Consider the following 25,527-nt stretch of genomic DNA (forward strand, 5'->3'; position numbering starts at 1 on the left):
AGACATAAAGCCCAAGATAACTGATAAATCAGAAAGTGAGCATCTATATACGTTACATAATTCCAAGTCTCTGAGCTCAGGATAATTACACCCAAAGGCTCACGGAGACCCTGCTTATTATAGAAGTATGGTCTATGTTTGAGAGATCAGAGAGAATGGAAAGAGATTTCAGAAAACTAAAGGAGGTCACCAAATGTTAATTCCAAAGGGACAGAGGAGGGGTGCCTGGATAGCTCAGTCGGTTGAGCATCCAACTCTTGATTTCGGCTCAGGTCATGATCTCAGTGTCGTGGGATCGAGCCCTAAGTGGGGCTTTGTGCTGAGGGTGGAGCCGGCTTGGGATTCTCTCTCTCTCTCCTTCTGCTCCTCTCCCCTGTTCATGTTCGCTCTCTCTCAAATAAAAAAAAAATAAAAGGGACAAAGGATTCTAAAACTACAGAAACCAAGCTTGACATTCATGACTGAAAATTCTGTGGAAAGAACTGTTAAACATATGATTTGTCATATTTAGAAAAGAAAGCAATGACCACCGGTAGCCAGCATAGGTTCATGAAGAACAAGCCAGGCCCCATGCACTTCATTTTGTGTTTCAAACAGAATTTCCAGCAAAAGGGTGCTGCAAATATAATGCGTTTTGATTTCAGGTAAGATACAGACAGACTGTTTCACGAGATGATCGGACATGTTGTTAGCTGAGTAACTTCACTGAAAGAGTGAGGATTAGGGTTCAATGCCATTCTGCAGGAAGGTCTTTAGTGCTGTGTGGCTCTGTCCTTGGTTCTGTACAGTTTATTCCAGTTTGACAGTTTGCGTGAGGACACGTAAGTTATGCTTATCACATTATCAAGATTCAAAAATATTCCAAACAGTTGGAAAATGGTTTAAAACTTTCAGGATAATTTCTTATTTAATTTGGCCCTATATTTGTATCCTTTTTTTTTTTTTTTTCAACGTTTATTTATTTTTGGGACAGAGAGAGAGACAGAGCATGAACGGGGGAGGGGCAGAGAGAGAGGGAGACACAGAATCGGAAACGGGCTCCAGGCTCTGAGCTGTCAGCACAGAGCCCGATGCGGGGCTCGAACTCCCGGACCGCGAGATCGTGACCTGGCCGAAGTCGGACGCTTAACCGACTGCGCCACCCAGGCGCCCCTATATTTGTATCCTTTAAAAAAAATCAAATATTCAAATGTGGAACGCATGGAGAACCACCTACCAGCAGCCAATGTAAAGGACACCGAGTGGTGCTAGCTAGCTATACGTGTAAACTCAGTACTACCCAACAATGTGCAATTCAAAGAGCTAATGCAAACTCAGGCCACACAATAGCACTGCATGGATAAGACCACATTCTAAAGTGTTCTATCTGTTTCTGGGCCACACACATTTACATAAGGAAAATGACATATTATGTCAAAAGATGGAAAGGACCAAGAAAGTTCAAAAACACGTGTCACATGTGGAATGGCTGAGAAGACTGAAAAGGCTTATTCCACTAGAAGAATCAGGAAGATTAAAAATCACTTTAAACAAGAAGGGCAATTATTCCCCCCTCTGGAAGCAATGCAATATCCTTACTCCCTAAAGTTTTGGAGGTCACGCACGACCTGGAGGCGTGACTGGAATCTACATATGAGCGAGCTGGGATCAAAAGTGTGAAGCACATTCTAAGAATTGTGGTTGCCACACACGGACTGTGTCACCCTCTGTGTGGGTGACCGCCTTGTCATCACATGAGCCCAGCAAAGGTGTTACAGAGACAGCCGATAGGTGGTCGGAAAGAGGAAAGCCGTACCCCAAAGGCCTAAGGGCTGCACCCATGATGCAGCGGAACATGCGGAGTATCTGAACACAATGAAATGGGGGTGAAAACCAAGAGAAAGGAGACCCTCTTTTTCCCCAAATGACTGTGCATCTGTTTAAGTACAAATTTTTCTTTTCTTCTTTCAGGTTGCTAAGGGAATGCCTCAACAGGAATGGAAGAGATATTCAATCACCTAATATGCTTTGACAATATCACATGAGGCTCAGAAAAAGTAAAAAGTGCCGTCTACTTACTGTTTTTACACTGACAGGTTCGACAACCATTGTGATCAAGTTTGAAACCGTAAACACAGTCCTTCTCCGTCAGCGTGCAGTTTGGTAACTCCCCACATGCAGGTGGATCAATTGTGATGTAGGTTGGTTCTAATAATAATAATAATAATAATAATAATAATAATGATAATAATAATAGAAAAAAATCAATGAAACATATGATTACCTCTTAGATGCTATTCAACCTTTGAAACCACACACTACTGCAGTTGCAAAAAGAAAAATCAATAATTTTCATCAAACCCTAAGCTTTCACACTTTCATAATGTTCGTAAGCCCTGAAACAGAAAGATTTTTATTTAGATTTTTGAAAATTCCCAAACTTTTTTTTTTTACATTTGAACAATTTATGTATTTTTTGGTACCCTTACATAATACTTCCCCCGTGGTCACCACTACAGAAAGCAGAGGGGAGATGTTAAATCAATTCCGTGTAAATTGTCAACTTTTCTTTTATTTCTTCCTGATGTTTTCTGAGCGATCTATAAAAAATCAGGACATAGCTTCCAACGGTCCATCAGCTCTTCATTTTGCAACACTTCTGAAATCTGGATTTCCTATCATTTATGTGACACGTCTTCAACTATTACAGATGATATGATGGATAGATAACAGGGACTGAGAACTTATCCTCGGGGCCCAGGGCTTATGGGAGTGGCAGAGTTAGACACAAGCAGTCAGCAGGAAGAGCGAGCAGCCCTTCTGGGAAGAGGTGCACAGAAGGAACCAAGGCCAAGGGTGAAGCTTTACCTTCCCTGCCATGTTAATAATGAAGAACTGTCCTGGGTCATAAAAGTAATTATACACTTATGTAAAGTGCATAACGGGTCTGTACAATGTTTGCAATGAATGCTGTTCATAAACGCCTTCAAGCCTCATCCCACTCCAGGGAGAGGAGCGCTATTGTTTTCCCCACTTTATGGGTGTGGAAATCTAGGATGCTCACATGTCCCAGATCACAGAGTAAGTGATGGGCCCAAGACTCGAACCCAGGCATTCTGGCTCCAAGGTCACAATCTTGGCTTCTGTGCAATACAAGGCCCACTGTAACGGTTCTTGTTTTGCAGTGCGGGTAAGGGGCAATTTATATAACGTAAGATTTTGGGAAGGGTGCTGACAAAGGGAACAGGGCCACAGACATAGTTCTGTATCCTCTTTTTAATCAAAAGATACTATGAACTTCTTCAGAGTAAGCGGGTTCTCACAATCTTTGTGAAGAGCTAAGTACGGAATGTCTGTACCTATGTTTCCACAAATGGAAAATATGAGGTGCAGAGAGGGTGACTGGCTTATCTAAGTTTACATAGCAACCCAGTAGCAGGCTGGGAATAGAACAGAGGTTCCTGACCTCCTGCCCAACACTCTATCCATTAGTTCACACTGTCTTCTCAAGTTTCATCTCCAGTTACCATGGAAGAGAGACTAAAATAAGGGTTTTAGCTGCCACTGCTAAGATCAAGAGTTCTAAATTTTTATCCATCTGCTAAAAGAGGCCGATGATTCAGCGCTTCACAGGTAGCGGGCAACTCTGACTTACGCAAGGGATGCTTTGATCGGCATTCTCCCAGTACAAATACGTATGAAGAGGGTATAGCACATTCTCTATTTTTACTGCAACATGGTTTGAAGCACATCTCCCTCAAATTTTTATATAAACTTTCCACTGCCGTAAAACTTCTGGCTTCCTTCCATCACTAAAGTATCCTTTCTCACAGGTAACTGTAAACATCAAAAAGTAGTTCTAAGTTGAGGCAAGTTTTAAGATACAGTGAATTAATTACAGCTGTGCTGCCTTCTTACATTCTTTTAAAATTTACTGTAAACATCTCTGGTTTTCAAAACTATATAGTTTTTTTTTAATCACTACTGTTATTAGTCACCCCAAATAAGGATTCCATTTCAGCTTTCAGCCACAAGACATCCAATGTTTTGTCAACATCATCCTGACCACAAACCTAAGACAGAACAGAGGAACTGTATCACCTTTAAGCAACCATGCTGTCGATTATCCCACAGAAAAAGGGGTTAGGTCTATGTTCTAGGGTGATGAGAGCAAAAATCAGGGCTGGATTCTGAACTCTCTGTCCAATGCTTTAGGGAATGGCTGATGGGTATGAAACGTTTTGAGCATGTCTACACGGGCCAAACAAAAGCTTGTATTCTTTACTGACACTTAAGTTTGTGAAAAACTTTTGCTTTAGAGAACGTATTATGGAAAAGCATATATTCAGGCAGATTACACTGAGGCTGGAAATGCATCATGGAATTTTACTTTCAGTGAATTTTAGGGATTTATTAAGAGAATTAATAGTGAGGTACATGCTATTTTTGATACTTATCATGATTAATGGATGAGATCAGAATTGTGATCTGTGGCTAGAAAGGAAAAGGAAAAAGTAACAGAGTTGTTGGGGATCAGAACAGCAACACTGACCTGAACAGTCCCACACCTTATCCAAATAGCTGCATCAGCTAGGGTGTGTGTGTGTGTGTGTGTGTAGTCATGGATGTACATCAAGCACAAATTTCTCCAGGAGAGGAAATACAACATTTTCCCTACGTGTTTCCCTACAACATTCAGGATAATAGCTTTTGCTCAATTTAATAAGTTAAAGGAAAATGCATAGAAGGGCTGTTTAGTAGGTGCTGGTCCTGAAATGCTGCATTGTAAATATTTCAGATAAAACAAGTCCTACTGGATGTCTTCCAGGACTCAGATAATATGGTAGAATGCAAGAAGCAAAAAATTTTCTGCCTTTAACATTGTATTTCCCCTTCATTTATGATGCATTAGGTGGAAGAAATTGGGAAGTATATACATTTCAAATTATGTCTCCCTCAATATTTAATATTAAAACACAGAAAAACTCAACAAAACCATTTACTCATGAAAATTGTCAATTTACTTGAGAGCTATTCAATTTCCACTCAATAGGCTAGGCTGAATACAACAACACTCACTGTGATATATTCAATACAGACAGAAGTCTAACTGTTTTTAGAAAGCATTTTAACATTTGTCATCTCGTTTCAGGACATTTAACAAGTAAGTAGTGTTTTCCTGTTCAAGTACAAACTGGAACAAATTTTAAAAGCCTTTTGAGGGTGGCGATGCACGATTCTGGGGGGGTACTTACTGCTGGTGTCCTAGGTCACTGGAGGAAATGGTGATCTGTAAGAGACACATGCGTAGACAACTAGCTGTCTAACATTTCATCTGAAGTCATGCATTACTGTTCTATTACCTTAAATCATTCTCTCAACATTTTAGTGCCTAGTGTCCTACCCTGTGGGCCCTCTCTATACTAGAGTTCTGTAAGAACAATGTCACAACAGGAATATGCAACTACAAGTTAACTAGCAAAAAGTCTGCTATCACCATAAACGGATCCGAGAGTTTTCTCTCAGTCAGTCCAATACACTCACATGTAATCTCTGAAGTGGTCCTATTACTAACACCAGAGCAGTGTTTTGAGAAAGAAAGACTACTGCAATTCAATTTCTTATTCCAAATAATGAACCCAAAGTGAGACCCATGGGATACCATCCTGAATTAGAGCGTTTAAAATCAACGTTACATTTACAGTCCTTACAGGGCAAGATTGTTTGCAAAGTTCCTATCCAAGGAAGTTCTTGGGGTGGGAAGAGGGAATTTTAAAGAATCTAGAATTGTGGTATCATAGCATGATTGTTTCTAATCCATATACATCAAGAAGCTCGAGGAGGTGTTAGTGAGGTTTGGGAAACGTGCATGCGGCTTGTTAGAGCATCTTTAACTATGTGTATCAGGAACTGCTATTACTTCCCAGTTTCTCTGAGCAACAGTGTTCTCAATATGGAGGATATCCTGATGAGTCTTGGCCCCAAGACCAGAAGATTCTCATGTAAATCCTGCGTGTCTATGCTCTTATATGACATGGGATACAGTATTGAAGTGATAGGCCAGAACGTACGTGCCTTTCTACAAGGATGATGGCAATGCTGTACCCTCGGCAGGTTTGGGGATTATCTGTTGAACAGAGTCTTGCTAAGACTTTTGGAGACACTGATGCATCATGGTAAATGATGCCTGTCACGTGGAGCAAAGAAAACTGTCCCCCTTCAAACCCGTTGGGCGGAGATGTGTTAGTGGGCCCCTTTCACAGGAGAGCAATGGTCTTGGGTCTCCTCACTGAGGAGAATGAGAAAACACTTGCACAAACGTGGGTATCTGGCAAGGGGAAGTTCAGTGAAGTACTGCTTACAGGATCAGCCTGAAATTCCATCTCATCTTGTATTGAATCAGCTGAGGAATTAAAGAAATACCTTAATGTCCTCCAAAGGAAGAAGGCTTGAAACAGCAGGAATTCATTGTCTTTGGCTACAACTATTTCTAAAGGGAACCCTGGAACAGCTTCTTTGTGGAGAAGAATTCTAGAAATATTTTCTGAGCCTAGAAGCAATAAAGAACAAAAATGGGTGTTTGTTACATCTACATCCAGTTTGCTTGCTGTTTCCGACCCCGCATCTGAGTGGGGGTCGCTGCTCTCTCCTCAGCCTGTTTTCCTCAATGATTTTCAGAGTACCTCACACTGTCCGGAAGAGCTATTTTTACAAGAACCCTTGGGGTTGTGTCAGGAGTCCAGATGTTCAGTCACCAATTCTTATCCTAAGTCTTAGAGAACAAAATTCTGGAAGGAAACCTATAATATGCAGTAACATAAACACATACTGCTTTTTAATTTTACATTTATTTAAAATTTAGGAATAGCTATTTTTCATATCTCAGGAAGCCCAACAAAAAAGTCCTTTACTAGTAAAAATATTTCCAGGAAAACATTCATATTTTTTGAGATTCCGAGAGCCTCACAAACTAGGTTTCTGAAGAACACCACCAATATTTTACATCGATGTTCAAGTATTTCTTAGGAGCAATTTTATCTACTCAGTGGACATGGTAAGGCACTGTGGTCATAGTTAATCCGATCAAGAGTACAAAGTTAAAATAAAATCATTATTTTAACTCCTAGGCCATAGTACTAGACTGTAAAATAATTATATTTGATTATTTAGGAGATACAAATGTGTGAAGCAAATCTAAACTCTCTACTTTTTTGCTTTTTGTTATTTTATTTTACAGAAAATTCTCCACAAAGGAAGAAGATGAAACCAATTTAACCTTATAAGATGTTGATATAAAGTTTTAATATCAGTCCTTTCGTCCTGTCAGATAGTTTAACATATTCGGGACAACAACAACAAAAGAATATATTTTGGCCTTCCGTTATTTTAAAACGTGTAATAATCATGTGAATTTGCTCCTGAAATAATTTATATAATCGCTAGTTTGTTCTGTTTCAAGCAGCTATAGGTTAAATGAAAATGTTAATAGATGCTTTTAACTTGGTGTCTAATTTGGATTACTCCACTGAACTTCTGGTTTTGAAATAATGCATACAAGGCTCTTCTCATTACCTTGATTACTACGAGCTGTTTATCTCCCGCAAATAATACTAATTATCTCCATTGAGAAAGGTGTGAAGCACTCTTTCTGATTAGCAACCCTGGGAAGGCTGACAGCCAATTAGTAGCTCTTGAGTCTGGGCGGGTGACCGGAGAAGGACACTTGTGGAAGACAAGCAGAGCCATCCCTTCTGGGTCTGTCGGAAGCACCGCCTTGGACACGGGGTCATTAGCTCTAGCTGCAGATTTCAATCTTCTCTAGGAGTCCTGCCCCACCCTGCTGCAGTCCGGGTGCGAGGCAGGTCTGGGGGCGCCTGGCTGCAGGCAGCAGCTGTCTGCCAGCACCCTTGATTGCTGCGAACACATGAATGCATATATGTGGGTGTGCGCACATGCTAAGAGAAGTCTTTCTGGAAAAACGTCAATATGGGCAAATTTCTAGAAAAAGTAGGTTTTTTTTTTTTTTTTTTAAGGTAGATTCATTCTAACATTTCTTTTGTAAGCTAAAATTTTCAAGTAGAAGCAACAAAACAAATGAGGTTTATTCCTGTCTCTTATTTACCTTTCCTTTTGGACTTTAATAATGGCTTGCATAATGTTACATGGCTCTTGTCTATAAATTCACAAGCCTGCTTATTCAGTTGTGAGGCAAAGATGAACAATTAAGTTATCTTTGCAGACCTACTTCAGGTATTCTCTTCCTTAAGATTTTTTCAAATTAATTTAATTATTTACTTATTTGGGGCTGGACTTGGTTAAGCCATGTGAATATCTAATGAATGTGGGAAAATTCCAAAGCTTCGCTCACTTTCTAAGGCTAAATATGTCAGGTCTCCTATAGCCTACCAGTTGCTGTTGGCCTGGCCAGGGCCATAAAACTGGAGATAAAGTTGGACAAGACAGAACCAAAGGAGATAGCTTATCTGTTTTGCTGTGTCTTCATATGTCATTCTGTTAACCACAGTCGCTTTTCAAAGGTGACCACAGTCAGAATACCAGTCCAATAAATCACCAAATTGTCAACATAATTACTGCCTGGGAAGAGAAGTACAGTAAAGATGAAATTTTCCCAAATGAAGCTGCAGGGGAAACTATTAATGTAGACAAGAAGAAGAAAAAGATTGAGGATACAAAAATTCCCTCATCTGGAAGGTGGGGATTTCCATGGGGTATGAATGTGTATTTAGGAAAATCTCATTAAGTCATGGAAAAAAATCTACAACTGAAGTTTTCAAATTCTTTCAGCCACTACATAGTGATCCTTTTTTCTTTTGTATATATTTCTCATAACAACACCTACATCCTTGTAATTTTTAAAGTACTTATCACAAAGCAGTTTCTTTATTTTAAAATGAATGGTGTGAAAATGTTCCCAAGATTCATATTATTTTAAGGTCAGATAGAGAAGGGACCATATATTTACTTTAGACTTATTTATTAACTTTGTATGCTTTTTCTCAGTGTCTCAGCACTGAGAACAGAGCCAGGAGCTGTTGGAGATATTTTTCTTCCTTTATCAATCTCATGTTTAATAGGAAAAAACAGTAGTATGATTCTGAGGTTATTATTAAAAGACCACAAAAGACAAATCAAAAAAAAAATTTAAACAGAGCGGGCTATCTTTTTCCAGGAATTCAACTTGAGACAGCTCGTAAAATGATTGGATTCCAAGAATAATTTGGATCTTTTATACTAGTCTTATATTTTATTATTATATTACTTTTATTGTTCATTTTCCTAGAGAACGTATCTTGGTAATCTTTAACCAGAAATAACATGTGACATTTGTAAATACACTTGTATATGTGTGTGTATACACACACTTTAAGAGCTATATTGAACTTGAGTGTGTCAGGCGGTCAGAATTTTGGTATCTTAACCCAACCCTCTGGGAAGTGGCCGAGGACCAGAGAGGAAAGGTCCCTGAATTAGGAGCAACGGTTTATTCATGGCTTATAACCTTAGCACCAAGCACAGAACTTGGCCTACAGTCGTGCTAAATGAATGAATAAAAAGAAAAAAAGACATCTGGGCACTGAAAGTCAGAGCACATTTTTTGAGGAAGAAGGGCTCCCACTCAAGATTGTCCTTAACAAGCTGAATCTCTAATTTCCTCCTACCTTTTGGAGGACTGGACAGGAAGTTCCTTAGGATCCTCATGGCTGTGCTGGTCCCTTACACAGGTACTCAATAAATGAGCTTCTCTCAAGCAGCAAGCTAGACCAGAATGCTGCTGTGAACCAGACACTCTAATAATAGTGAAACCAGAGTGAAAATCCCCAAACCCAAGCAGTCTGAGAAACCCAGTGATGATACTCCATTGCCTAAAATAGGCTAAATTATGACCTGTACCTTTGGCTTGAGAAGGCACACAGGTATACAAAGCATTGTAGGTCTCCCTTCAAAATTCTTAACATAAAATCTGACACCCCAAATTTCGCTTTGCTGGAGAATTCACGTCTGTGACTACCTCAATTCACTGATGGTGCCAAATGAATGAAGTGCTACTAAAATAGTCCTGAAAAGAGCTGGGCACGCACTCAATTCAGCAACACAACTAGCAGGGGACGAAGGGCTCAGCAAGTCAGAGGGAGAAAAGAGACAAGTCCAAAGCTGAACGCACAAGGGCACTGATGATGTCATCCCAGTGCCTGGCACCTGGAGGGGGCTGAGGAGCCTATTTATTTTACCCCGTGGGGACGTCAGTGCCACTGGTCAGGGCCCAGTGCCTGGACAGGAACGAGGCTGGGCAGGCCTGGGTACAGAGACAGCTGGGGAGTGGCTCGCATGCCCTCTGGGGTGGGGGGGAGGGTGCATATCCCTGGGCAGCGGCAACAGGCTTTCCTGGAGGTCATAGAGCAACGTCAAAATTCCTGAACCAGACAGAGGCTCAGGAAAAGAAACAGGGTCAAAGGCCAGGCCACAACAGGTCAGAATCATAGTCATTGGGTCTCAGCACTGAGAACAGAGCCAGGAGCAAGAATGGCTTCTGAGTCTGAGCCATCATGGTCGAGTCCTTTCATATTCACCATCTTACTTTCCTCACCCTCTCCCTTCTCACGATGGGGTCTAAGGAGAAGCAATGCCAAGGGCGTGGACTTGGAGTCAGGAGATTTAGCATGAGTCCCTATGCTCTTATTACCTTACATGCGATGCTGAACCTCTCTGGGCTTCTATAAAATGGGAATATCCATTAATTATTCCGACCTCACGATATCACTGCGAGGCTCAAATAAGATCACAAGGAGGGGACAACAAACTCTAAGGGATACATGGTTATTACATGTTGCTATAATTACTGTTGTTAATGACTATCCTGCCTGCTTGGAGCTAGAACTGGTCTCAGATGATGGCTGAGTAAATGCATTATGTGCCCTTTTGCAGGCCTTAAATGTTTGGCTGATAAATGGTGCGACAACTGGTTTGGCATTCTGAACCCTGACCATTGTAACTTAAGCATCATTTTCTATCTCCAGCGATAACATGAAAAGCATCTGGGATGTGGGTCGGTCCATGACATCCTTTCATATGGTCTGGTAAGCTTTGGAGCGTGTTAGTGACCGGCCACTGGCGCCTTTCACGTTTGCTGAGTAGCAGTCTGATATCATTGTTCTGCATTTTCTCTGTGTCCATGGTGTCTCGAAGAGAACAGAAATCTCTTCATAATCAGCTTATCCAGTGTGAGTTGAGACAATGGTTCTGTGCGCCTGGCTGACCCCGTTCTTCCTCTCTCATGACGGGGGCCTTGCTAGATCCTTGGGGAGGAGGGCAAATTCATTACACTACAATATGGAGTATCTGCATAGCTTTGCCAGTGGTTTTGCCATTTTTAAGTTGCAAGAGGATACAGAAGACCCATCTCTAAAAGCTGCTTTGATGAGCAAATCTTCGTTTGATCAATCTCAGTGTGATCTAAGACATATGTCAACAGTAAGAGACAGTTCAACCAGTACTTTCTTAACAATGACACTGGGGGCGTTTCACTCAAATAGTAACATGCTCACTGTCTCTCTTACAGGACTGTAGAGCAGCCCTACTGAATTAATCTGGCCTAAAATCTCCATGGAATCTTTCTAAAACTTGGTTCCCAGAAAGCATGAAAGAGTCATGATCTTAAAAAGAGCTGAATTTGCTGATCCTTCTCAATCTGCAAGGCTTAGAGCCGCCCCAAACTGTTTATTATTATCTCTAAGCATTTTTTTCGGTAAAATTTTTAATGGAAGAGAGATTCCCTGAATTGGTTTAGAAAGGGAACGGACATGCAGGGCAAGAGCTTTCCAATTGAGATGAAAAAGAACACCATCTCTTGTCTTCCCACTGACGTCCAAACCAATGGCTCCAGGGCCACAGGGCAAGACAGAGGCGCAGGCAAATGGCAGGCACCGCATACCTAAACGCGCATTCAATACACCTAGCCGATCCCAAAGCAGATCCAAAGCGGCCTCAAGTTATATCAAGCATGTATATGTTTTTAAAGTGAGGAATGGAGGGCCAAGGTAAATTTTACGTAGAAAAGAATTTCCTGCAGCCAGGGATGAGGTCAGCACCCAGAGAGCATGCTGCGAGGTCCGGCCTGGTTGAAGAGTCACGTGGCTCACAGACTCGGCTCTCAGTGTGCCCTAGCAGCCAAGGCGAAAAGTCAAACCCAGGGACCAAGTACTTGTTGGTGTGAGAAGTTTCGTGGGGATTCTTGGTTGTGTTTCACAGTGGTGATGCAAAATAAGAGCTGGAGCTTTGTACTGACTCTTATTTTCGACTGGTGGCCAGCTAAGTGCTGGGGTCTCTGGTGGTCTGCACGTGCGTGAACTGGCTTCCGTTTCAAAAAGACATGATGAATCCAGCTAGGCTCTCAGGCGTGAAGGTAAAATTGTACTGTGTAAATTTTATGTGTAAATAGGTATTCATTCTGCAGCTAGAAACGGTAGGTAAAAATTTGGTCTAACTGCTAATAATTCAACTCAAATTAAAAAAAAACAAACTGTGTGACATGACAAGGCATCACCATCCCCTGTTTCTGCCAAATTTCAAAAAAGTACTCCACGTTCACTATGGCTTATCGCCAATGGAATTTAGATCCAACTGACGGTAGGACCCCTGGACCGAAATGTGGCAGTGCTGGGTCCCCTGGTAACAGATTTCCCAGTCTGCACGCTGACGGATATGGGGAGTACCTGGGGGGTGAAATGAGAACGTGTGGGTGTGGTCTGGACCCCTGCCCTCTCAGCAGCCACCTCTCCTGGAAGATCCACAAATGGCCAGAGGACATTCTTTAATTTTTTAGTAGACATTTTCACTCCTGCAGGGTTTTTTTTTTTTTTTTTTTTACAATAATATTGCAGCATTTTATACACTTGAGTGACATTTTATCTTCAACAATCAGACACAGCACAGCGAATACTTCTAAATAGGGCCTCTAGAACAATTAATTCACCGAGTAACTCACGATCTCTACAGCTAACCCTCATGTATTAAACAATGTGAAATCGTTTTGTTCTTGTAAGATAAACTTGAGACCATACAGTGACACAGTTTAAAATGGTCCATTCAGAAGTGGAGTTAGAAAGTTAGCATATTAAATCGTGTAGGGATCACTACCTCTTTTAAAAGAGTTATTTCTATAGGGAAACTATTTTAGTCTAATTTATTTGAAAATATGTTTGAATGGAGCACCTGTAACTTCAGAAAAATGTAATATACGGCCATTTAAATAAATGCTTCTAGCCCCTAGAAGTCATAAAAATACTATGTAGTAAGTGAATTGATTTTTTTTTTTAATAAACACACCAGGAGTTATACTTACAAATAAGTGTTATTGCTAAAAGCCCTCACTTTCAGAGGCTATATGCTTGTGCTGAAATGCTATTCATGTTAAAATTCTATTTGAAACTTTTCTTCGTAGTTGCTTTCAGAGCAAATTACTATGTCATAGAAGACAAAGTGCCTTTATTTTACTGTCACTTTTTGCTTCCTCTGAATGATTTTACCCAGGTAGATCATCCACTTTTTCTCACCAGACTTAGACGTGAATGACTCTGACTATTTCCTACAGTCTGATAAACCTTTGAAGTCAGGGGTCTGTGAAGCTAAAGACGTTCAAAAGCCTGTGCTGCAAGCCCCAATGCCAGTTTCAACAGAGGAGTACCAAAAATATTCTGAGCGACTATATTTCTGCAGGAACTGTACAGTTTTCCCACAGAACTATTCTGAAAGGAAAAACACTTCACTTGGATGTGTACATTTTGCTACATTGAAAAAGAAGCTCACTACTCTATCCTTGGACCTTGTATTGGTCTTAACAAACAAGCTTTCACATGAAAAGTGCTGTCAGGTGCTTTAAAACAGGTGTGTGGAGGGGGCGTCTGGGTGGCACAGTTAAGCGTCCAACTTCAGCTCAGGTCATGATCTCACTGTTTGTAGGTTCGAGCCCCACATCGGGCTCTGTGTTGACAACTCGGAGCCCGGAGCCTGCTTCGGATTCTGTGTTCCCCCTCCCTTTGCCTCTCCCCCACTCACGCTCTGTCTCTGTCTCTCAAAAATGAATAAACGTTAAAAAACAAACAAACAAACCAGGTGTGTTGAGACCAATCCATTCCCTAGAAAGGAGGTAAACAGTTAAGTGCAGCAGAAAATCTCCAAAAAGCTAGACAATGTGATTATTACTTAACATGGTGAATTCTATCAACTGATAAAAAGCTAAAAGAAAACCAATTCTGCTACATCAGGGTCAATGGCTGTGTACCATAAAGAAAACGGGATCTTTCTTTTTAAAGTCCATGAGGCTTTTCTGAAGGGCATGTTTCTTAATAACCTTCATTAACTTCTGTTTGGTTGCCTAAGAGTTGTCTCTTATCCAAAAAAAGTTTAACACAGTCTCAGTAGAGATTGTGTTTATTTAAGCTTGTTGGAAAAACATTCCTATCATTTCAAGAATGACTAAATATTTTTCATTCACATAGTTAGCATTCCAGACTATGTTTTCCTGCCTCTGTTGATTAGATGAAAATTAGCAGGCCCAAGTCTGAACTATTAGATTCAATTATTATCTACGCAGGAAAAGGATGAGACACCCAGCAATAATGCCCTTTTAGGTATGGGAAGCGGAGAGCAGAAGACGTGAAGAACAGCCCCTGGCAGGGAGCTTCAACAGGAAAACGCTTCATAGCTACGACTGCTGAAAAAGCTGTAGAATCAGAGGCAGAGGTTTTTCTAATCACGCATTTCACAATCAGCTCCGAACAATAACATTCTAATGTTATTTGAAATACCTAAAGCTATTTTAAATTACCAGAGAAAAAATCACAACACTATGAAATTCATCCAGGAAAAATTTCTGATGCTTTAGGTTAAATACCTACCTAGGTCAACACACAGTCATGTTCCCTGCGTCTGTTACCCAACATACGACCTTATTTGGTCAATAAAAAAAAAAACCACAAAAAAAAACACACACACACAAAAAAACCCAACAACCCAGACTGTGCTATGTTTTAATTTCCATTTATGGAACTAGTTTCCAGGACACTTAAGAGTTAAAGGATGGAAGAGCATGCCTAACGGTCTTTGAGATATTATGAGTATCTTATTATTCTTGGCCTACTAATAATAGCATCGTATATGGCACTGAAGCAATACCACCCATAAACTGAGTTTTGATCCTTGTTTGATGTATCAGAATGTTAACATCATGTGACCCTGTGGCATCTTTGACTTCGCTGCCTCTTGGGTCAGCCAAACTATGTTTGATTCCGTGCCACAGAAGCAGTAGCTTAATCATCTGAGATACTATTCAGTGAGGAAGTATTATGGGCAGGGCTGGAAACATTTTTTCTCGTTTTAAGGAATTCCCACCCAGATACGTGCCTGGTACAGACTTTTCTGGCAGCCCAGTAGAAATTTCATTTGAGGGTGGCTTGATTCAAAAGACACCATCAGCATTTATGGGAAAGAATACAGTGCTCCTATACAATTAGGATTGACGAGGAGGCCGTTATGTCTGCTAGCTCACTGACCTCCAGCCCTTTAGAGAGGAACACAGCAGGCATTCTGGTGGGTGAGCTGACGTTACAGTGGCTTACTCCATCCACACAGGTCAAGAGAAGCCTAATGCTCTTCAACACTGTCTCAAGTAGGATCAGGATTGCCCAAGTTAGAGATCTAAGAAAGCCAGGTACCAGGGAGAAAGATAGTTGACTGTTTGGCTCAATCACATGTTATCCCAAGTTCAGAGAATTAGGAAGAATCAATGCAAAGGAATCTCTTATTCTTCCACTAGAAGAGCTGGCTTACTCCAGGTAAGCAGAATTATTAGGCCTGGCTGAAACTCAGCTCAGTTTCACATAATAACTCTGCAAACAGCACTCATTTTAAGTTTTTATTATGGAAAATATTTTTTTCTGTTAGTCCTGAAGTAGACAGAGTAACAGGACAGACCCTTATGTACCCATTATCTAGCTTTGATAAGCTACAAATAACTCTTTGATATCCTGAGAGGGGAAACAGATTTGCTCTTGTTTCAGAGAAACAGAAACAGTAGAAAGAAACCAGCCATTTGCCCAACCACAAGGACGAAATGTATTTACTGGCAACCTAAGCCATAATGTTGAATATTACCTTATGAAATATTACCTATGCTGTTCCTGATTTTTGATAAGTGATACTCTGGGTGTTGGCTCTGAAATCCCCCAGGTCATCAAAGCCAACAAATCCTCACAGCAGGAGACTGTGTACATGGGGCCTGAAGGACACTCAGGTCACAGAGGCCACCTGGGTGGGGTCCAGCCATAGCCCAAGATGAGACAGCAGACTGGGCCCCACATCAAGACTTCGAAGTAACAATGAAATTCTTATCTCTTGTATCAGGTGGGGCAGTCAGGCTGGCCTCATTCATACCTGTTCACATTTCTTGCATTTTTCTTATTGGGTCATCAAGTGCATGTCATATATACCTTGTAGCCAAAATTTCCCTCCTCAACACCTATCTTACCTTTAAATATAAAACAGATTTTTTTTTTTTTTTAAACGGAAAATGGTACTGTGTCCTTAGGGTCCCTCTGACATTAAGAATTAGCATAGGCACAACTTATATCTGATATTACTGGGAAAAAGTTGAAGTATTTTCAATATTGAATTGCGACGTTAAAAAAAAACGTGAAATAACAAGGCAGGTCTTAAAAGCAGTACATTCAACTTGCCAGTGAGCATTAGCCTTGTGGGACTCTGGACACAGGCGCTAAACTGAAGAGGGAATAAACCACAGTTTACAAACCAGTGACGAAAGAGCCCTGTGGCTGCCCTGGGAGGGAGTCGAGAGCTCCGTGCTCATCAGGAGGACGCGTGGTCAACTTGAAGCTAATGGGTCCAGCTCGCCTGTAGACATCTGGGCCCATTGTGTGCCAAACACACTCCATCTAACACTCTTGCTTCCTACTCTCAAAGTGTATTTTCAAACATAGGCATTCGTTTTTTTTTAAGTTTATTTATTTTGAGAGACAGGTAGAGAGCACGCGGGGGAGGGGCAGAGAGCGAGAGGGAGAGGGAGACAAAATCCCAAGCGGGCTCTGTGCTGTCAGTGCAGAGCCGGATTCAGGGCTTGATCTCATGAACCGTGAGATCACCACCTGCGCCGGAGCCAAGAGTCGGACGCTTAACTGAGCCCCCCAGGTGCCCCTCAAATATAAGCATTCTAACGTTGCTCTTTCTTCATCTGCTCAGGGTCAGCATGTGAGGCTCTGGTTACAGAAACCTCTACCACAGAGTCTGCCCACAGAGTCTTCCTCCTTCCTCAGCTCAGGAGGAGGTCTGTAAGAGGAGTTTGCTTGATTTCCTACTCCAGGCTCTTGCTCCCTCCCTGCCTCACTCGCTCATCATTTATTCATTAACAATTTCTGAGCACCTACTTACGTGTCAGGTGCTGTCTTTTGGATTTACAAAATACGATAAATTCCCGGGTCGTCAGGGAGTAGCCTCTTTCAGGCTACTCGTGGACCTGGAGCACCATGTGCTGTCTCAGAGGCAGCACTCCTGAGCGGTCCAGAGCCAGGGCTCTGGGAACACACTGGCCGGCCAGTTTCAAGCTCTGCGACCTTGGGCGGGTCACGTGACCTCTAACTATGGGTTCTGTGATGATACATTAGGATGGGGCTAGCAGAGGGAAGTCGTGAGACTCAAAGGAGCTGATGCCCTTAAAACAGGCTGTCTTTGTCGGTGTGCAAGAAATGTTAGCCACTGTCATTAAGAGCTATAAATGAGAGGACACAAATGGTGCCAGATGCCGAGGAAGCCCTCACTATGCCACCTTTTCTGTTTTCAGTTTTTAAAGAGATAAGGACACATCTTCCATCTGTACGCTTAAATTGCATTGCAAACTTCGTACGCTATTCCATTCTCTTCTATCCTAGCTCTTTAACAAGGGCGAGAAAACTAAAATCATGTGATTGATGAATAAGAGGAAAGGAGGAGAAAAGCCAGCAGAGCAAAACCTGAGAATACAGTCAGTTACAGACTCACACAATGGGATGGCTTATCTGTATACCTGAATTGGGTGTTGACAATAACTTGGTAAGACTCAATCACGAGAGTACTTAAGTGCCAATTTAAAAAGCACTTAGGTACTTGTGAATTGAGTTAGCTATCAAGTAACAGCCTAGTCTTGAAGGGCCCTAGTTCCCCTGTCCTCCAGGAGTTAACCAAGCACATGGCATTGTCACTTGGAACGTACGGATCTCCAGTAACAACAATGGTCACAACAATGTTTGTCCCAGCTGTAGGTCCTAATACACCATATGTGGTAGTCCAGTAATCTATTTAGAAAGAATCTCAAACCACAATCTCTGTGTGGGCTCTTTCATCTAATTTCAGGCTCTGAGTACCCTGGGACTGTAGCTAATAGGGTGAGGGCCAACATTTGTTATGCAATTGTGCACAGAGGAATTTACTGTGTACAAACTGCATAAATACCAGTGTTCCTGGTTTCTCCAAGTAATCGCGGCTGATTATTACACATTAACACCTTCCCTTTTTCTTATTTCATCTAATCTTTTCGCTATTCTGAGATCACTTGAAATTCTGTTTAAATATGCTGCTGAAAAAAATTGTTTTCAAATAGTTCCAGAGACTTTCTCAGATCCTATAAACTAAGCAATAAGTTTCATTTGCCTTGTATTATTTTATAAGTTTATTATTATTAATATGTAACCTTCTGGTATTCAGTCTTAAAGTTGCATGCTCTTTTTTGATCCCATAACAAAAAGAATCTGTCTGTCTTCCTACTACACCTTAAAAGGAAAGTTACTGGACAGCAAGCATAATCTTATATGAAACTCACTACTTAAGTTAAAAACAAGAAACTCAGCATAATCAATTGAGTTTTCTGAGGACTAGAAAATGGAGCATGGTGAAGGCTGGATGAAGAGAGAAAAGTGCTGTAAGGAGAAACCAAGGAATTGAGGGCAGCAGAGCTTAGAGCTTGAAATCAAGGTGCCGAGTTCTGGGAAGGAGACTGTCTGGACATGAGACCTGGGAAGGAAATCTGTTGTAACTGTCAAAGGCATCCTTCTCCTGCCCCCCATCCCTGCCCGAGCTCCTCAAAACAGGGCAGGGGAGGGGGGCAGGTGGGAAAGGGTGGGGTAGGAGGGGGGGGTAGGTGGGTAGGTCCAGAAACACCCGGAGTAGATTTCAAACCACAAATGACCTCCTCCTCTGTCACCCCACTACCCCTGACATCGGGCCAAGAGCCAGAGATGAAGAGAGATGAATAAGAAAAGTGGCAATAGGGGCGTGAGTAAACAGATGACATCTGGGGGCGTGGGAAAAATGATGGAACGTAGCCGAATCTGACAGGACTTCTGTGTATCCCATCACTGCTACATAATGGCAACTGACCTTGGAGGGAATTACCGAAATCTCACTCAACCTTAATTTCTTCGTCTTTAAAACACGATGATGTGGCCTTCAGCACAGTGTTGTGTGTGCATTAGACGACATCAGGTACTTACCGCACAGTACCTAAATACGGGCATGCCTTTTCTCCTGGTTTTGTATAAAACAGCCTAAAATATTTTCTTTGACCTTAACGAGGAGTTGTCTCTCATTTATCTTTGTGTCCAGTGCCGCATTTGGACAATCAGAAGTTCTTAGTAAATTTTTTGGAATTAACAGCTGACCAAAACTATCACTCTTTTCTCAAACAGTGGAAGGTTAGATCACACCTCCACAGAGATGTGAAACCAAACTCTAACATTCATTCCCTCTCCAAACATCTACATGCTGTACAAATAAATCAGTCCTTTTCACACACACAGATATTCCCAGTCACTAACAGTTTCCCTTCTCTGTCACTATGGTAGGGATGCTAATGAATGCAAAAGGGTCTGTCTTCCCTTCATTTCCTTTTAGACGAAAGACCCTATTTTTTTTTTTTTGTTTGTTTGTTTGTTTAAGAAGCTTTTTAGTCTTATTTTCAATTTATAATTCAGGACTCATGAAGTTAAAGGATTAGTGTTTGTTAATATATTTAGGCTTTAAATTTCTCTCAATGCTACAATGCACATATATGTACTTAAGGATTTCAAGTCAACAGCGGACTGTCCCAAATTCTCAGGGAAAGGTCTTCCCACCTCTGTTTCAGCCAGGTGCCTTTTCTCACAAAGCCAAACCATATACCATCACACGTATTTCCGTCCACTCCTTTTTCCGGTGCTGAAACACCGCCTTCAGGGGATGGGAGGAGTGTATGTGTGAGGGGTGGGTGATTTCCACAAAACTGGTCATCTGGAAGCTATAAACTTTTGGAGTGTGGCGGCTGCATTCTGAGCAGAATAATGGTGAGGGAACTGGTGATGTCAATAGACCCAGAGTCCTCCCCTTAAATGTTTGTATGATTTTTAAGTTCTTTATAATTCTAAGCCCTCAGAGGTTAATAAAGCTGGTCAGGCAAACTCTGAAGTCTGAGTTTCTTACAATCTGGGTAGAAGCAAAAGACTTCTTGATACAGGACTTAGTCAACTTAACTGAATTTCTGAAAAGACCTGTCAGTTCCTTAATAGATGTTTTAAAAAATTCCAGAAGGATCCATCTTCAACATGATCCACTTTAGTTCATTTTTCTATGCAAATGTGCTTCTTAATGATGGATTCTCTCTATTGGATCTGTCAGTATAAATATTCGCTCTCTTGTCTGTACTAACAGACACAGACAGAGGATTAAAGCTACCTTAAGGGTGCAGAGAACCTTCCCAGGACGGGGGAAATGGACTGGAATAGGGTTTGGGGAAAGACCATCCCAGAATGCCTCGGGCTCCTCTCCATTAAACAGGAAGAGTGAATACAGGCAGCCAAGACCGAAGTCAAAGCCTCAGGATACTAGAAGCAGAATGGATGCTCAGAAGGAAGGCAGTGAGGAATCCAAGTTGCCTTTGATGGTTCCAGGCTTTCCTTCTAGCCATCAGGACTCTTGGGCTCATGGAAGCATCATAACTCAAACACACTACGTTTGAGTCACGGGTCTTATCTCCCATTCTGTTTTACTGCGTTGACCTTTGGATGGCTAATTAGGCTTGAAGTGAACTGAACTGAAATGTATATATTCTTATATTGTAAAGAATCGAGATAAGCATATTTGCAGCAGTAAAAAAAGAGACACCAGGCCATCCTCATTGCAAGTTTGCAACACTCGCCCCCAAATGATTAGTTTGGGCCCGTAGGGGGAAACAAAAAATTCATCTGCAACTGGTAACAGCATGAAGTAGACATTACGCCCGAGGAAATAAAAAACAAACAAGAACATACTGGCAGAAGCTGACCCAACTGGAGGCATCTGCCAGGGACTCAGCAGAATCAACAAGGCTTACCTTCGCACACAGGGCAACACTCGCCGGGCACTTTGACGGGGTTCATGCAGCTCTGCCCGCAGGCTGTCGCCACGCAGTGGGGCTCCCCATTGATGCACTGGCAGAATGTGCAGTCGTCTTCCCGCCACCGGTCTCCGTGAGCGCGGATCTGACCGCTGGCGTAGCAGCCGGCAGGATTATTAAAAGGATACACTGGATCTAAATCAAAATGTGAGCTCAGAGTGAGATGGAGGGCATTCTAAATCTTATCCCTGCCTGCACCTGGAGACATTTTTCCCAGGTGCTAGTCATCAGCAGTTCTTTTCCAGCTGTGATCAGCAGAAGCTCGGGCTGCATAAGGGGTCTCCAGGGGGGACATGCAAAAGCAGCTGTCATACCGAGTTCATGTCCACCCATCCTGACACTGCAGACAGGGCAGGGGATCTGTGGTGGAAAAACCAACGTGCAGGTGCTACCACTACATAAAGTTCCAAAACTCGGTGGGCAGAGCTGGGGGTTGGTGACTGCAAAACATAGGTCCATTTTAGGCTCTGACAAGGTCTTCTGAGTTGTCAGCTTTAATGTTTAATCATACTTCAATTTCACCACCTGTAGAGTGGGGGAAATAATGCCCCCGTCCAACTCAGAGCGATGCCGTGACTTCTAGGATGGACTGAAGTCTATCTCGGGGTGCCTGGAGGTCCACGTGGACAACAGTGAGGAGGACAGCAGGAATTTGCTGTGGCCTTGTGTTTGAGACGAGGCTGGTTTAGACATACGGTGGATGGCTGTTTGTGCCCTGGAGGAAAGGCTATGAACTTAGGCTATTTTTCTCCCTGTGAGCTGGGTGGCCAAGCAGCAGCCGAGGATGGGGAACAAAAGTAGCCAAGGCTACTGTTAAAAACTAAAAAATGTTTTCTGAGGTTACTGACCAGGACATAAACACTGCACACAAAATCCCCACCTACTATCATAACGAGAGCAACCAGATAAACCACTCAATTTTCTTTTTCAGAAACATGTAAAACCTGGCTTCAAAAAGTAAGGGCTGCTGAGTGGGGAGGAAAGACCAGGCACTCATGAGTTTGGTCCTCTTTAGTCTAAAGAGGTAACAGGGCGTTATAAGAAAGTCAGAACGCCAAAAGTTAAAATCATGCAGTCACAGCTTTAGAAAGTCAGCCTGCCAGAAAGGGAAGCAGCCAAGAGACCTGAGCTAGATAAGACTTTATAAATTTCTTCATAAAAAATATTACACTGCATACTTCATTTCTACTCTGAGCCTGGATCTGAATTCCAGGAAGTGAGACATAACCGGATCTGTGCCCAGACCTCTCATTATGATTATTACACAGAGGTTCCTATCTGTGTTTTTACACCACCAACTGCTACGTAGTTTGAGAAACTATTACAAACTGGGGCCAGCTAGGGAACAAATCATTTGGGAAGGTTAAAAGTTTGATGTGACTTTTTAAAAAAATTAATCCACAACGACACTTCTAAAATGTGAACCACCTTTCTCTTATGTCAGCTAAAATAATTGCTAAGACGGGAAAGAATTTCCCTGGTATAAACAATTGTTCAATGTTAGGAATGTAGTTTGTATACTTTAAACATTTTCAGATCTCCAATATTATGTGGTAAATATAGCTCAGACAGTGAACAGGACCGTAGGAAGACAGAAAAAGGTACAGAATGTGGCGTGGCATTCTGTCCTCTGTTTCCTGTGCACAGATAAAGGCAGGGTGGACTTTAAGTTGTTTTTTTTTTAACGTTTATTTTTTATTTTTGAGAGAGAGAGATAGGGTGCACAGTGGGGGAGGGGCGGGAGAGAGGGAGACACAGAATCTGAAGCAGGCTCCAGGCTCTGAGCTGCCAGCACAGAGCTTGACGTGGGGCTCGAACTCACGAACCATGAGATCATGGCCCGAACTGAAGTCAGACACTCAGCCGACTGAGCCACCCAGGCACCCCAAAGGCAGGGTGGACTTCAGACGCAAGACGGAAACGTCTGATTCCAGACTGAGGGTCTGTGACCCTGTCAGTCCAGACGAGAAGGCCCACGTCACCTTGGGCCTGAGTGATGTATTCACACCAGAGACACAATCAGGTGTGGGGGTATCATAAACTTAGACAAATGACTCTACCTTTTGAACTTCAGTTTCCTAAACCTTAAAATGTGCGGGCCATAGTGAATGGATATTCAGAATCATTATTCTGAAATGTTCACTATTTACAAATAGCAGAGGTGGGAGAGTAAAGCCTGTTGGAGAAACATGAAACTGTTACTTCTTAGAGGGATGAAGGGATACAGAGAAAGCAGACCCTGAGAGCCTTCTGCCCAGGGCCATACCTGACACTTGGCTGGGCTTCAGCTGGTGTCACCACCATGCCACACAACCCTTCTCTCACCAAATACACATTTTCAAGGAGTAGAGTCCTGACCCGACCTGCAGGGGTGTGGGTGTGGAAAGGAGACAGGGCAAGCTCCCCTCTGAGCTGACTGGCTGAGATGGTCAATGATCAGGGCTGGCTTGTTACAGCTGAACAATCTGAGGAAAGCAGGGGGTGAATTCTGACGTCCCCAGATCTTGCTGAGGAACTTCTGGAATCAAGGGAGGGGGGGAATGGATAGCGCTTCTGGGAAATCTCATGTCGACCTGTGTAGAGAGGTGGCCCACTTTCTACACCCAGGGCATAACTTCCCTTGGGGAGGCATCTCACGCACTCCTCCTGATATGATCAAAGTCCTGAAAGATGGGCCGCGATGTCACAAAAAGGGAACTTCTTCAATTTTCTTCTATTTTTGGGTGAGACTGAATTGTGTTGATTTTGGTATTAAAAGTCTGAGCCATGTATATGCTTATTAACCTTAATGAGCACCTTCTCTTCTTACCCTCACACACTGGGCAGCACTCTCCTTCGGGCACATAGTACCTCTCGCAGTTCAGCTCACCACACTGGGCAGTGAAGCAGATGGAAACACCCCCTTGGCATCGACAGAACCGACAGTTGTCCATTCGAAACATATCTCCGTCGTTATATTCCACGTTATTGAAGACACAGGCTGGCTTTGTTTCTGAAAGGAGTTAAAGCAAACAAGGCATATTCAAAGTCATTTCTGGGTGGTGCCTTTTGTTCTTCAACCAGCCTCTAGAAAATTCTGACAGAACGTTAGAATTTGATAGAAATTTACCAAATTGATACAATTTGTACAATGAAAACAGTAAGGCAATGCAAAATACAATTAAACAAAGTCAGTTATCTTCTTGCTCCAAGGAACTGAAATTCTCCTGAACAAAAATCTACACCGACTTACCCCTACTCCAAACAAACAAAGGTAACCATTTGAGCATGAAACTCACATATCTGATATGTGCTTTAAAGACATTATGTGTGTTTTGCTAAAGAATTCTCTGCGTCAAATAAACGATCTTGCCTCCACATTAGGCTCTGCTCTGCCTCAAAAACAATTTACTTAAGGTCTTTTGGAGGTGATGTTCTTGTGTTCTTTCAGTGTTTGCTCCTAAATTATTTCTTCTATCTGGGTTAATAATCCATAGTTTTAATAGTGCCTGGACTTTAACAAAACACCATTCCTTTTCTTGGAAACAACCTAAATGTCTATGAACTGATGTTATGAGAAAACAAAATGTGGTATATCCATACAATGAAATACTTCTTGGCCATAAAATGTATGAAGTTTTGATACATGCTATAATATTAATGAACCTTGAAAAAATTACACTAATTAAAGGAAGCCATTAAAAAAAAACCCCACATATTATATGATTCTATTTATATGAAATACCCATAATAGGGACATCTATGGAGACAAAAATTGGATTAGTTGTTGCCTAGGTGTGGGGGTGTTGGGGGCAAATGGGGAGTGACTAATGAGCTGGGAAGTTTGGCGGGGTCGGGGGGGAGACTAATGAGTATAGTAAAATTGATCGTGGTGATTCCACAACTCTGTGAATATTCTAAAAACCACTGAACTGTGTAACTTGGTAAACTGCATGATATGTGTCTCAATGAAGCTGGCAACATAAAAATATTCCCAAATTGAACAAAGCTCTCCTAGGCTGAAGTACCCTGTTTAATAAGGTGGGGAAAGCTAGATTATGATACAAGCATCGTTCACGGGCTCCTCTGAGTCAACATCA

At 42.0% G+C, this 25,527-nt stretch overlaps 1 protein-coding gene across 7 annotated transcripts in view; it reads right to left on the bottom strand.

Annotated features, from left to right (window-relative positions):
- Positions 1-25,527, bottom strand: part of CRIM1 (cysteine rich transmembrane BMP regulator 1) — a 191,746-nt gene that overhangs the window by 50,695 nt on the left and 115,524 nt on the right. For 6 of the 7 annotated variants that reach the window (XM_045447166.1, XM_045447164.1, XM_045447165.1 and 3 more), the window contains 3 exons: positions 24,258-24,440; positions 21,386-21,583; positions 2,059-2,187 (listed from right to left, as the gene is read on the bottom strand). In XM_045447166.1, coding sequence (XP_045303122.1) covers positions 2,059-2,187; positions 21,386-21,583; positions 24,258-24,440 — 510 coding nt within the window. The remainder of the gene's footprint in view (positions 1-2,058; positions 2,188-21,385; positions 21,584-24,257; positions 24,441-25,527) is intronic. The other variant, XM_045447160.1, reaches the window with a different exon arrangement.

This window comes from Leopardus geoffroyi, chromosome A3, assembly GCF_018350155.1.
Source record: "Leopardus geoffroyi isolate Oge1 chromosome A3, O.geoffroyi_Oge1_pat1.0, whole genome shotgun sequence".
NCBI lineage: Eukaryota > Metazoa > Chordata > Mammalia > Carnivora > Felidae > Leopardus > Leopardus geoffroyi.